The sequence below is a fragment of the Saccopteryx bilineata genome, chromosome 2, assembly GCF_036850765.1.
Source record: "Saccopteryx bilineata isolate mSacBil1 chromosome 2, mSacBil1_pri_phased_curated, whole genome shotgun sequence".
In the NCBI taxonomy this organism is placed as follows: domain Eukaryota; kingdom Metazoa; phylum Chordata; class Mammalia; order Chiroptera; family Emballonuridae; genus Saccopteryx; species Saccopteryx bilineata.
The window spans coordinates 332820700-332835362 of record NC_089491.1 but is presented as its reverse complement, the minus strand read 5'-3'; the positions used below and the strand labels follow the sequence as shown (position 1 = coordinate 332835362).

At 46.8% G+C, this 14663-nt stretch overlaps 1 protein-coding gene across 1 annotated transcript in view; it reads right to left on the bottom strand.

The window, feature by feature from the left end:
* Positions 1-14663, bottom strand: part of SND1 (staphylococcal nuclease and tudor domain containing 1) — a 445599-nt gene that overhangs the window by 87431 nt on the left and 343505 nt on the right. Inside the window, exon 16 of the mRNA XM_066262225.1 lies at positions 14138-14247. Within this exon, the coding sequence (XP_066118322.1) occupies positions 14138-14247 (110 nt within the window). The remainder of the gene's footprint in view (positions 1-14137; positions 14248-14663) is intronic.

Sequence of the window (14663 nt, the reverse complement as noted above, 5' to 3'; positions counted from 1 at the left end):
GAGCTCATGATAAATGAATTGGTACTGCCTGCCGTTTTTACTTGCCGTCACTTTAATCGATAAGGGAAAAGGTGAATTGCTATTGATCCCTTCAACACCTCTCAAACGATACTGTACAGATTACAGAAATGAAAGGGGGAGGGGGAAAGAATGGAAGATGAAGGACAGATGAAAGAAGTCTGGGCAGGGCTAGAGTGCTCTACGTCTCTGGAGCTCATACACTCGTCACTGGGTGTTAGGCACACTCGGGCAGATGTGTGAATGTGTCACAGGGAGCCCTCCTCATACCTTGAAGGGTCAGCCATAGGGCCTCCCTCTGCACTTCGTGTGCTTGATGTGCCCCATCAAGGCATAGGACATGTGAAGCCATATGGCTTCTTTGGATGCAAGGCTAGAAGTCTGTATGTCTGATCCCAAGTGCTCTTGATTTTTTTGAAGTTGCCATACTTTCCTGGTGGCTGGCTGAGCTATCTCAACAGCTGACCATAATTCTGGATGGGAAAGCAACACTCTGAAGCTTCAAGGGCAATCTCTTGCTTTGATGTACTAACCCCACGCCTGGGTCAATTGTAACAACAAGCCAGACAGGCAGCAGTGTCATTCTTGAGAATAACAAAGATCATGGTTCCTGGGGTACACACCTGTCTTTAAATACCCTAGTCTGAAGGACATGCCTCATTGAGGCTCAGAGGCTGAGGTAAAAATGTGAGAGGCCCAATCTGAATCCTGGGATGAGCACACGCAGACAGGCAAGAGGACATATTGACTTTCAAAATCTGTGTATATGTAAATCTCCAGTTCTGTCTGGAGACAGGAAACAGGACACACTGTTAATGAAAGACCGGCACAACAACCAGCACAGAAGACACAGTGTCAGGTTCCCAGGGCTTGGCCCCACCTATTGGCTCTAAGGAAGACTGGGAGAACCTCTCAGCACGCTGGACAGCTCCTGTTTAGGCTACAGGGCTTTATCAGAACCAAAGTCACAGCAAGAAAAAGGCAATATAACAAATTTTAAGGCAGAAAAGGGAAAATAATCAAAGTTTAGCACAATGAGGTAAGAATGGCCAGAGCTCAGGTTCCAGGACCAGTGGTTCTCCTGTTTCAGTAATTGGTCTAATTATTCAGGGGCAGATGACAAAATAAACTGCCCAGAGGTCCCTCTCCAGGCCACACACGTGCATTCAGCCTGTATAGTTCTTTGTCATTTAGGGCCTGGCAACTCTTTCTACTTAAGTAGGAACAACTGGAGGGATCTCACCAGCATGCCTTAAATCACCTTTCAGTATTTCCACGCAGAACAGGGCCTAATGCTCTCATTTTACAGATGGTGAAACCAAGGCAGGCAGTCACATATCAAATATGAAACAGAATCCAACCTTTAAAACCCATGTGTGACAACAGTGAGAGCCCTTCAGGATGTTCTTGGCACTCTCACTTAAATGATTCTCCAGAGACAATGACTCAGGGTGTTATTGTGTAACTCTGAAATCAGTGACAACACAGTTCCCCAGTCTCCCCATCCTCCTCCCACAAATACCTGAAGGGCCAAAACGTAGAGCAAAATAAAACGCAAGTTACAAAGCTGCTGATGTGTTTCGAGTGGAAGTGCTGAGATTAGAAGGAGGAAGTGGTTAAGTGCACCCTGGGCGTTTGGAAACGGCCACGTCTGCAGCCCTGTAGGCTGATGAAAGATGAGACCAGGCTGTCCCTTCCAGGCAGCCAGAAGGCTGGCCTTACCCTCCAGGGGTGGGAGCATAGCTGTGAGAGGGCAAAAGACAAGAAACAACTATTTAGCAAACCCAGTACCCTCCTACAAGGAATCTTCCAATTCCGAAAGTGACCCTGTTCTAAAATTACCAAGTGGCAAGTGGCCAAGCCAAAAATCCATATCCAATCAGTGGTAATGGACTATTTGTTGCATTTCCTCATATAAGGTTGCAGCATTGCTATAGAAATTCTGGGTCAGTAGTTTTAGATTTATTTAACTGGAAAGGTAACAGCATCCCAGCACTCACGCACTGGAGGGAATTCTGAAGCAAAGCAGCATACGCAGTCTCTGGTAGGGGACATAGGGGCCTATTCGTCTTATTTGTGTGGTCTTCCACCTTTAGTTGGACATTCAATGCCAAGATCCTTTTCTAGTAAACATTAAATAGAACCCCACTGCATCAAGAGAAGGGAAAGGGAGGAGAGAGAGGCATCAGCTAACCTGGAAAGAAAAAGTGAAGCAGTTTCTAATTCAACTCTCCTGGCTCAATGGAGAGCTTTTGTTCTTGCTGCAGTGACTGACCCAAAGGATTTGTCTTGGGGTTCTTTTCTTGTCCCTTTCAACCCTGGTTAACACCTAGGCATTTTTTTTAGAGCTCTTGCCTGATGCTCCACTATCCTCCAACTCTCCAATTTAATACAGATCAAAGATAAACCTACGGCAATCTTGGACCGCTGTGGTTGTGGTCAGGTGGTGTGGGGACAGAAAAGAGTTCTGCTATTCCCTTAGAAGATAAGGAAGCCAGGATCTAGATAAGTCGTCCTTCTATCCCTCATTTTCAAGTTGCAGTGATAGTGGGACCATGTAAACAGAAAGGAAGCATGGAGAGCCCCTGGTACTGACAGATTACCTCCAAATACTCCTATGGCAGTTCAAGTCATTATTTCTCAGATGTCCATCAGGTATCTGTGGATCCTGGCTGCTCCCACCACCCCTTGGTGATAGTTGGCTATATCTGTCCATAGTCAAGTGCAGAAGAGGCTCTGTGCTTAGGTCCGGACTCTTTGGCATCACCTCCAGATCTTAACTTTCCGCCAAATGCTGCATGGCCTGAGAAGGAGTGGTTCTAATGTGTAGAACCTTGCAGAAGTAGCAGCAAAGAGACCCTGTCTTTTATCTTACTTCATAAAAGAGCCTGGCAGAACACTGATGGTACTTAAACACTCTTCTGAGAACTTAGCCCAAGAATGGCAAATAGGTTATCAATGCAAGTGCCAAAGCCACTCAACTTGTAGTAGGTTCTAAGAGCCCTTTTTGAAAAGGTTCTGAGTCCTAAGCCAATACAGTGCTGTTGTTGACTGGCAATGTCTACCATGAATATAAGACTGGGCGAGGGCAGCGTGTACGTATCAGCCATCACTGGCTCTGGGGTGTGTTGAGCACTGGAGAGGACTAAATATTGTTCTTTGTTGATTCTTATATGAATGTTACTCCCTACACACATGCCTATGCCCAGCCTACCTCCCTACTCTGGGTAGAGTGGTTTGTCCACACTGATATTCTAATTCCAGATTTTACCTAAACCCTGAGAGCACTTTCATTCATAATAAGAATGATAGTGTAAGCTGTTGTTCCCTGAGTGCTTCCTATATACCAAAGCTCCAGAGTAGGGCACTTTACATGTATACATTATTCCCACAGTATTTCTATGAAAAACATACCCTTGTTATAGGTGAGACACTTAGATTAGCAGGGCTGCTGCACTGCACAACCCCAGGGGCACCATTCATACTGAGTGATACTATACAACAAAACCGGCCTGGTTTTAGAGAAGCTAAGAATCATGTCCAAGGCCACAGAGTAAAAGGCGAAGCTGGAGTGAGACCCCAGATATGACTCTGCACATGTTCCTAACACAGTTTTTTGTTACATGGCCAGGAAGGGAAAGATGCCTTTACATGTTCTGAAGATGGCTCTAAGAATGAGCTTGTCCTTCCTGAATATGTGACACGTGTTGTTCAGACCAGGTTAGGACACCTCTGCTACTAATTCTAAAGCCTGCTCATAATCTTATTTCATGCACCACAGCTTTTCATAACAGACCACTGGTCACTCTCATTTTCAAAATCCATTTAAGTTCAGCTAACCAGAAACAGTCACGGGTGGAGTGGCAAATGGGAAGTTCATCAATACAGCCTGGTTTGGAACATGGAGGATCTTATCCAGTCCTTGGCAACAGACACAGGGTGTGGACATGATAATGACAAGAGGGCAGGGTAGCTTGGCTCATCTACCAGAAGTCACTCCTGTGTTCTTGAGGGAGTCCCATGTGGAACACCGGAATGTTTGTGTTACCTGGAGAGGAAATGCAATCTACAATCTGCTTGCTCTCTGCTGGCAGCGCAGGCAGCCCTGCGACTGTACATTAAGAGCTGTGTTCTAAAAAGATACCAGTTGAATTATATAATTCCAAGGGGAAATGATTAGCACAGGCAGTGGGAATGTCTGCGGATGGCCAGGAGAAACAGAACAGGGAGCCATGTGGCCTGAAGTCCCCCAGCACGCTGCACGCAAGCCTGTCTGAGTGATCTTTTGTGTGACCTGCTAGTTGAAAGATACGACTCAAACAGAGAACTATTTTCCCAATCAGGCTTCCAGAAGGAAGTGGACAGACTTCATAATAAGGGATTTCACCTGAAAAACAAAAATTCTGAGCTGCTTCTCTTCAGCCTTTCTTATTATATTAAGAACATCAATTTTTGGGTTTTTTTTAAGGGTATTCTTATCAAAACTCAAGAAGCAGTGAGTATTCAGGACGACTGAAGAGGTAAGAGAAATGAGGAATTGTTACTAGGGGCATCTGATACATCTAATGAAAACAAATAGCACCTAGCTCTCCTAGTGCAATCCTCACCTCTGAGCCCAGCAGTCTCTTACCTCCTGATAGCATTTCTCCATTTGTTCTGGGTCACAGGCTCCAGCTAGCTGCACAGAAGGTAGACCAGGAGGCTACAAGTGCCTCGCAATAGCTGTCTTCCCCAGGGACGGCTCATAAAGAACATCATTTTACAGCGGAGAGGAGAACAGAATTGAATACAATAGGTGGAAGGGATTCTGCTTAGCAAGGTTCTGTTTGAAGGATTTTCATGACCTTGTGATTGTAATAATAGTCTTGTAGTGAGCCAGTAAACTGCCTTCTCCAATGGCAATCCCTGCCCCCTATACTTAGTTCCAGGCCTCAAATTAGATGAGGTTCAAAGCACTGTGGGTCATTCTGGTAGAAAGATGCAAGAAGAAGTCACGTTTGGGACACTGACATGGGTCAGTACTAAAGAGAGCAGAAAAACTAGTGCTAGGGCCTGCCTGGCATTGTGAAGGCTACTTGTGGAAGAAACTGGATGTGTTAGGTCTAAGGACTATATACCTCTTGTTGGCAGAGAAAACATGAAAGTCTCTCAAGGAAGACTTTACAAGAGTAGGAACCAACTCCCCAGGGAAAGGAAGACTCCTGCTGAATAGAATGTTCTTCCCGGAGACATAATTACATCCTTGAGACTTGCCTTCTTGGCTCAAGGAGGCCAAATAGCTTGAGGTCTTAAACCTTATTCCATTTTATCCTGCCCCCAACCCCAACAGCCAGCCTGGGATGTTAACACTGGCCTCTGGAGGGCAGTGAGGCTTATCCAACCTATAACCACCAGCCTGTGTGACAAAATTACAGGTAATGGGATCATGGCCAAGCCAATGAAAAATTAGGCCCAGCAGCTACTTCAGAAGAATGGATGCAATTCTATGCTTGACTGGCTATGAACGTTCTAAGCAGAAGAACAGGGAAATAGACTCCAGCCGAGCTGAGCCAGCAGCTTTGCAGAGAGGGATCCCACTGGAGCCAGCACACTGCTGGCTCCCACTAGCACCCACCAGCAAATGCTGCTGAGCTTGCTTGAGGAAGCTACCGGTGACTGGCTATCTGAGTTTAGAAGTTGATAGAGGAGACCCAGCAGCCAGGGGGGCAGGACAAAAGGCCATGTGACAGTATCCCCCTTTCTTCACCTTAGCCTCAATACTTCTCATTGTGATGCTGTTAGCATTTAGGGCTAGGACCTCCTTCTAGGGCTTTTAGAGATACTCGGTGAGGGCCAGGAGCCCAGAAATGAAGGGGCTGTCAGTGGGCGGATAACAGCCTGGTACTCTCATGGTGCTTACACACTATCACTGAACAGGAATTTGTTGACTTGAACTTCAAAACAAGCCTTTTACTTTATTAATAGTTTAATCTGCAAAAAGCAGAGGATAAGAAAGATACCAGGGAGGGAGAGACGAGGAGTCTAAATTAGGAGAGTGATGAAGGGACACTAATGCTTCCTTTTTGAACACTGGGATTTTTTCAAAACACGTATTATTATCTCACTACCTTTAAGTATTCTAGTTGGACAGATGGGGAGACCCAGGGAGGTCAGTTAGGTCTTGATTGTGGACTTTTTCAATGAGAAGTTCTTGAATTAGCAGCTATGTGTCCAACCTCAATATTCATACTCCAAAGTCTTCCTCTCTGCCCCACAAATGCTCAGTTAGAGAATTTTCCCAAAGAACTATAAAGGACAACAGAACAGGCCTTCTTCCCAATCTCTAGAATTGGGTCGCAGGGTATCGGTTAGTTTAACCAGTATCTATCGAACATCTCTTACATACTAGGCAAAAATACAAAGAACACAAGACAAAAACAAGTTCCTATCCTTGAACTGCTTACACTCTAGCGGGGAGACCAAATAGATCCTTCAACATTGTTGGTCAGGATGACAGATGCATGCATGGGGTGCAACGGGGACTGAAGTAAGGGCACTTAGGAGGGGAGGTCAAGGGAAGGCTTCCTAGAAAAGGAAGTATACGTTGAAGGGCAGGCAAAGAAACGGGATGGTTGATATACTAAATGGAGAGCATAAGTTGACCTAAGGGATGGAAGAAATAAAATGGTATATATATGAGTATAAGATCAGCTCTGATGAGGTGCAAATTGTGAAATGAGTAATGGTGAGACATGAAGTTGGAGAGGTAATCAAAGATATGTGTAAACTAAGAAAATGAGACTTTATCCCAGAGGCAGTGGGGAGTTGTATTATTTATAAACAGTGTATTTACTTAGCCAGGTTTGTTTTTTAAGAAAGATTAAAATTAGGATTATTGATATAGATATACATAGTCCTATTTCATATTGATCATATACACGATCAATCTGAAATGAAGCAAAATAGTTACAGCAGAATCATTACATGAAAGTAAGGCCCACAAGGGTCAAACAACAGATGCAGCAGGATGAGGCAGTCAGAAGATACAAGAACTGTGACAAGAGCACAGTGCGTATTTCAGGGAGGCATGTCCACAGCAAATTCCTTAGATCAGTGATTTTCAACCTTTTTCATCTCGTGGCACACAAACTAATTACTAAAATTCTGCGGCACACCAAAAATATATATATATTTTGCTGATCTGACAAAAGAAAAAACAGGTGTAATTTTGATTCATTCATACCAGACAACTATTGTTGTGTTGGCTGTATCATTTTTTTAAATTTGAGAGTCTAAGGGAAAAGAGGTCAGTGCCCCTGAAAGTAGGTGTTGCATGTTTTAAGAATTCTCATGGCACATGGGTTGAAAGGCGCTGCCTCAGGTCCCCGAGCAGACTTGTGAGTACCCAGACTCAGACGTTGTGCTTCCTCACTGGAGATGAACCATCAGTCAATGCTGGACCTTCAGGGAAGCCCTTTACAAACTAACCAGTTCCATATATCTGAACGTTGAGGAATGAGAAAATATGGCTGAAAGAGGATCACCATCTAATGGCAAAGCTTGGGGAGAAAAAGCTCCTGATCTGAAATGCGAACACTGGGTTTGGGTACCTGGCCTACAAGGAGCGCTGTGAGCAGAGCAGGTCACTGTGTCTGTGTCCTGAACTATAACACAGGGACCTTTTTCTCACAGACTTGCTGTGAGATTAAAATGAAATATTGTACATGAGAGCACTTTTATGCTAGAAAATGCTATATGAAAGGAAAGTTTGGTTACTATTAAGACACAGATCTTTACCTGAGCCCCCTTCAAAGAAGACAGCCTTAAATGGCAACACATAAAGACCACTGGTGGGTGATGAACTGTCAAAAGAGTGTGGGAGGTGAGAAAAGCCTTACCCCCACGTCGCCTGTCACGCCTCGTGGGCTAGAGCTGGCAGCAGCGGCGATCTAGAATAGCGTGTCTCCGTGTAAGTCAGTGAGACACTGCTGGACAGCTGGCTTACTTTTCCAGCAGGTTCTATTTGTGGAGGCTCAGTGAGGGGTACCAAGGGGCACGGCACTCAGGGAGAGCTGAAGAGCAGTCTGCCGCTGGCTTCACCTGGAGCAGCTGTCCCTCACCCCCATAAATCTCCCTGTGGCTTAGGCTGTCCTCAGTGCTTTGATCTAGACATACGACTTTGCTACTGGGTCCGCCCCTGGGTCTCCTGGACAGAGAAGGGCCCACAGACGGCTGGGAACAGGTGGGGGAGGGCAAACAAAACAGCACTTGTGGGGACACAAGGAGAAAGACGGAGCGCATATGGGTGGGGAAGGGGAGCACCACTCTGAGCAAAGGTAAACTGTTAGACAGGGTTCTCTCTTTCAGACAAGAGGAAGGACTAGGTGCTAAAACAGGAGATACAAACACTTCCCTTTTATTCTGAGTTTTCCTTCGCAGACAAATATCCCTCCATAAATACATCCTGATATTTGCTGTTGAGTCCATATTTCCAGAAACATAAATACGTGTTCTTCAAACCGCAATAGCTGCTTGTAAAGCTTTTCTGCATCTTTGTTTGTACAAAAGCAAGGGGAGGTGGGAGAGAGGGAATCCAGGACTGTGCTCCGCAGAATGAGCTCCCCAGGGGGAGAGCCTCCCTTTGATGCCAGCAGGAAGAAGGGAAATAGGTCAGGGCAGCAGCCAGAGTTTTCAGCTCAGCTGTCCAGCCTGAGGATGTCATTTTCCAGGCAGCAGCAGAGGGCAGTTTCTGAGATCTCAGGGAGGACGAAGGGTCACTGAGAAAGGTTTTGGACATGATCACCAAACCTCTGTATCCTGCCCCCTGCCCCGGGGAATTGCACCTCCTACAGCCCGGAACTGTGAAGAGGTTAAGTCGTGGTATCGATCTCTTTAACACCACCTTGTGCCCCCTCTCTAGAAATGCAGGCTTCCCTCCCAGTGACCCAGCACTGTACATACTGGTGGTGGCTGGTCAGTGTGCCTGTGCCGGCCAGCTGGCTGTCTGGGAAGAAGGTGAGAAGAGCTCCCAGATGACTGTTTTACTTATAGGAAGGGCCTCAAAAGAAGAGTATTGCTGGGGGCCTCTAGCTCAGAGTTTCAGACAGGAATCCCAAAGCAGGAAAGACTCATTTACTCAAGACCACATGATAAGTGGAGTGGGAAAACCTAGCAGTGTGCAGCACTGTTAAGCTGGTTATCTCCCCATTAGCTAATACTACCTCTCACCACTACTTCTGGGAAGATCTGGCAACAAGTACAACTTCCCATCTGGGAAACTGCACCTGGCCTTCCTATCCTGGGCAGCACGGAGGGGAGTGTGGGAGCTGCCTGCCAGAGGCAGCTGTCCTGGGGGTGTGGGCGGGCAAAGGGCATCACCAAGCACATGCCATTAAGAGACAGCCCTCAGAGCTCAGAGTCACAGCTATAGCAAAAGACACATGACCTCACATTGATGGTCCAGAAGCAGTCCAGTCTCAAAGGCAGGGACGTGAGCAAACTCATTTAACAAGCCTTTTAAACCCAAATGCATAGTAAGGGTCGGCAAACTTTCTGAGAGAGGGACAGATAGTAAATTTTTAGGCTTTGAAGGCCTAAAAGTACAGCCTGTTGTAACTACTCATTTCAGCCGTTATAGCATTAGAGCAGCCATAGAAAGGACACAGAACAATGAATGTGGCTGTGTTTCAATAAAACTTTATTTATAAAAACTGGCAGTTGGCTAGATTTGCTCACCCTGCTATACATCAACTGAGCCAGGCTGGGAAGAACAGGTGAGCTTATTCTATTTCCTCTGAGTAAAAATAAGTGAGGTCCTTTGAGAGTTTCTTGGCTGCTTTAGTGTTCAAGGTCACAAAGGGAATCAGGGAAAAGCTGGTCAGGTATCTACCCCTGGGGTAAGAACAGGAGAACCAGACCACTGACTGACCTGGACCAGTCCTCGCAGACTCTCAACTCAGGAAAAGGAACAATGCCCATGGCTGAGGAGGTCCACGAGAAGAGATGGAGGAAAAGAAGAACCACAATGAACGGCGGCAGGGGAGACACTCAGAAAAACGGGGCTGTGTGATGGCTAGAGATGTCACTAGATCTGTGCTGACTCGCGTCATTAGAACACACATTCCAGGAAAGCAGCACTATTAGGTTTCAGGGTAATGGGGGTGGGGGACACCTGAAACATAAGGAACAGACCTGTCTGTGACCATGTGGGCTCCACATGGTCTTCTCTCAAAAGAGAGAAGAGGCAGCAATCCTGGGCTGCCTACCCACAGCCAAGACGGTGTACTTTATTCATAAACAGGGGTCACTTTTCAGGGCCAGGCACCCTGCCCCCAGCTTTCTGTCGCCTCCCTGGCAGAGGGCTGACCAAGGGGCAGTGTCCATTACACAGTCCCTGCCCCGCAGTTCATATCCTCAAGTCAGGTTACCCATTCAACGATGGCCACGTCTCTGTGGGGCCCACACAGGGGCCCACGAGGGGCTGAGGAATCCAAATAGCCGAGTGCCACTCCTTTCCTACATAATGATGAAGCTTCACAGGGATGGGGACAGCAGGGGAGGGGGGAGGAATTCTGGCCAAGAGTAAAATAATAGAAAAAAATATTTTAAGGGGAGAGAGAGGGCAGGGTTAAGGGCAATCACATCTTCACAATACCTGATTATGCGAGCTAAATCTGATTATCAAAGGGAGAGGGGTAAGGCACAACACCCATCAGTGGTGTCTTCATCGCAGCTGCTCGGCCCCACAGGAGGTGCTGGAGGAAGGCGGAGCAGTGGAGGCTGCCCCAAAGGTAAGAACTGTGGGAGGGAGGCTGCAGACCTGCACTCAGGCACTCCTGAAACTAATGCTGTTTCCTCCAAAAGGTGGGCAGGACCTCTGCATCCAGGGGTAGTCAACCTTTTATACCTACCGCCCACTTTTGTATCTCTGTTAGTGGTAAAATTTTCTAACTACCCACCGGTTCCACAGTAATGGTGATTTATAAAGTAAGGAGGTAACTTTATAAAATTTATAAAGCAGAGTTACAGCAAGTTAAAGCATATAATAATAATTACTTACCAAGTACTTTATGTCGGATTTTCGCTAAGTCTGGCAGAATAAATCTTTATAAAACAACTTACTATAGTTAAATCTATCTTTTTATTTATACTTTGGTTGCTCCGTAACCGCCCACCATGAAAGCTGGAACACCCACTAGTGGGCGGTAGGGACCAGGTTGACTACCACTGCCCTAGATCCTTGAGGGGTGGGGGAAGGAGAGAAAAGAGCAAAGTTCCGCAGAACAACTTACGGAATAAAAATGAAGCTACTTTAAACATAAAAGCAAATGAATAAACCTATAACAAAACAAATACCTCTCCATTCCTGCACCGTTCAGAAAACAGTGGTCATATACTATATAAAGAGAAATGCCCAGCAGAATAGGCTGTAACTGGTTCCTTCAGTCAAAATTCCACCTTCTTACTTTAGGCCACACTCACCTTTCCTCTGGATAAAGACCTTTCAAAGTGTCAGCTCAAGTAATCACACGAGCAGCTAAGAAAATGCAGAAAGGTTCTTTATCAAGAGACCCCCCAACTTAGGGCTGTGGAAGACTGAGACACTACAAACAAGAAAGATAAATATCAACTTTGGATTAGATTAAGGATCTGCAAACTCACTCATATGCCTAGAGCCTCAAGGAAGATGGAGAAAAATTTTATCTTTTTCAACAGCCAAATATCAGCAAATATACAAAGGTAAGGTCATAATAACCATGAGAGTAAAAGGGCCACTCACTCCTTTTAGTAGTCAAAAAGTGTGCTTTGGGGTATCACCAGCATGCCTGAAACATGACTGGGAAGAAAATTCGCTGGGGAAACAAGAGTTGAAAAAGAAAAAGGGCCCTGGCCGATTGGCTCAGCGGTAGAGCGTTGGCCTGGCATGCGGGGAACCCGGGTTCGATTCCCGGCCAGGGCACATAGGAGAAGCGCCCATTTGCTTCTCCACCCCCCACCCCCTCCTTCCTCTCTGTCTCTCTCTTCCTCTCCCACAGCCAAGGCTCCATTGGAGCAAGGATGGCCCGGGCGCTGGGGATGGCTCCTTGGCCTCTGCCCCAGACGCTAGAGTGGCTCTGGTCACAGCAGAGCGACGGGGCAGAGCATCGCCCCCTGGTGGGCAGAGCGTCGCCCCTGGTGGGCATGCCGGGTGGATCCCGGTCGGGCACATGTGGGAGTCTGTCTGACTGTCTCTCCCTGTTTCCAGCTTCAGAAATTATAAAATTTAAAAATAAATAAATAAATAAAAAGAAAAAGAAAAGGAAAGAAACTTTAGATGAGAAACAACAGGAAGATGACTATGGTGAAAAATGGGAGGCAACATAGGAGCACCACTGAGATAGTCACTGATGAAGACGTTTCTAACAAATGTCTTGGGCAACCAGCGTGGGGATTTCTTTCCTCTTTCCAAGAACAACGAATAAACAAACATCTGTTGCTCCTTCCTCTGTAATATCTTTAAGTCAAGACACTGAATGGACTCTTCTGCTTTCTCCAACATGAAACTGCTCTGTAGTTCCTTATCCAAAGGCCCACATACAAGAACATTCTACAGTACTGGCCCTTTCTACGTGATCCCTGGGCCACTTCACAAATTGTAACAGCTGCTGCTATCAAGGAGCTATCTTTAAATGATAATTCAAGCTACGCTGTACAGTTACAAAATGGGGTACAGGGGGAAGAAGGTACCTTGCATGGCAATATAAGGATTTCTTCTTCATGAACATAAACGCATCTTACCAAAAATGAACGAGAGGGCAATGTGATACTGACAAGCCAGCGAAGGGGCCGAGCCCGCCCTTCGTTGTCTTCGTTGTCTAGCTGGCCGCAGAGGTGAAGCAATCCCGGTGGCGGCAGCGGACGTTTGAGAACTGGAACCATCTCTCTCAAACTAAGAATTCAGAATTCTTTTACATGCTCCTCTCACAAAATGAGAAGGCATGTGCTGGAGAAACCCCAAAGAGGTGGCGACAGCAAAAGTGACTGCTCAGTCAGGAGTCAAAGCAGTAGTTCTCCTGAGGCCAGGTGGTCCAGCCTAAGCATCTCGGCTGGCCAGTTCAGTGCCTCTCACACCAACATGGCGGCGGGTCCTTCACATCAAGGAGGGATGTAGAACTTGCAAACAGGTACCTGTATCACTTAACATCCCAAAGAGGCCCACAAGTCTGCTCTCAAAAATCTAAAAAGACCCATGAGCCCTGGGGCTGAGTGGCTCCACTGGTTAGAGCATTGTCCCCATACGCTAAAGTTATGGGTTCAATCTCCAGTCAGGGCACATACAGAAACAGACTGATGTTTCTGTCTCTCTTTCTCTCCCTAAAATCAATCAATCAATTAAAAAAAAAAAGACCCCTGAGCAAGATAACCTCTAGGAGCCCATACCTTTCAGTTCCATGCACATTACAATACTGCGTGGAAGCTAGTGGCGCTCTGTGGCGAGGACAAAGGCAGATCTCAAACCCAAAGCCTGAACCCAGCCCCCCTCCCTACCCTTTTTTCGTTTCCTGGGTCCACCCACCAGGATTAGTGGCTGAGAGTCCTGGAGAGAAGATGGAGCTGGGGCCTACGACTTGATAAAAATTAACAGGTAGATGGGCACCACAGTAGCTGAGATAAGGCCTACCTCCTGCCTTATAAGAGCCAGCCCAATAGGCAGAAACTGAAATACAATTAAATTAAGTCAGAAAACCTGCTATAGAAAATGCAATTACTCAAAGATACAAATAAATGTTCAAAGAAAATTGGCCCCTGACAGGGTTAGTCAAGCTTCTAAATCCAGCTGGAGGCAGACAGCACAGCCTAATTCACCAAGCGGGAGGACTGCAAAGCTGTAGGCTCTGCAGCAGGCGGCTAGCTGGGCCAGCCTGGTGATCACCACGCATCCCAGCACACCAAGGGGGAGGAGCCATTTGGGGTGGCAGGCCAATGAGTACGGGCTCCAGGAAACAAGGTGTGGGCAGACACAGGATGGACTGCGGAGGCAGAAGGCCGAGTACCGGGAAAAGTGACAGGCTGGTCTCCCCCACGGCAGAGAGACGCTGGCGGGAGCGAGCCCCACCTTCTCACCCCTCCTTCTAGGAGAAGCGACCAGAAGATGTCCTACCTCTCGCTGCAGCACCAGTTCCTTGGTGAAAAGCGTTGCTTCTTCACTGAAGGGCTCTCCCTCCTGCACCAAGCCTGGGAGGTTTCTGGCTCCTCTGGGGCATTCAATGCCTGTGTTGGGAGAAAAGGAGAATTTGTGATGAGAAGGGCCATAAGGCTTAGTGTCCAGCCATAATGGTCCCCAGACACTTCTAAGAAGGCAGGCACTAGATCACAATGCCATCATGTCTGAGACAAGATAGAGGTCATGAGAGAAGGGAGTTTAGTTTGCCTCAGGTGGGAAATACCTGCACTATCATGGAAGCAACATGGGAAAAGAGCTCCCAGTCACAACACCTGGGAGGTGTCAGGAGGACCCAGTGAGTTCCGAGTTTGATGTGCAGGGAACATGCATACCAGACATGGGACGAGTCCTTGTCTCGGATTCCTCTCACTGCCTCCAGTCTCACTGCTTCAACCACCACTTACAGAAATGCTCTGTACCTGGGTGATGCTGACAGTCCCAGATATTCTGCATCCTCAGCCAT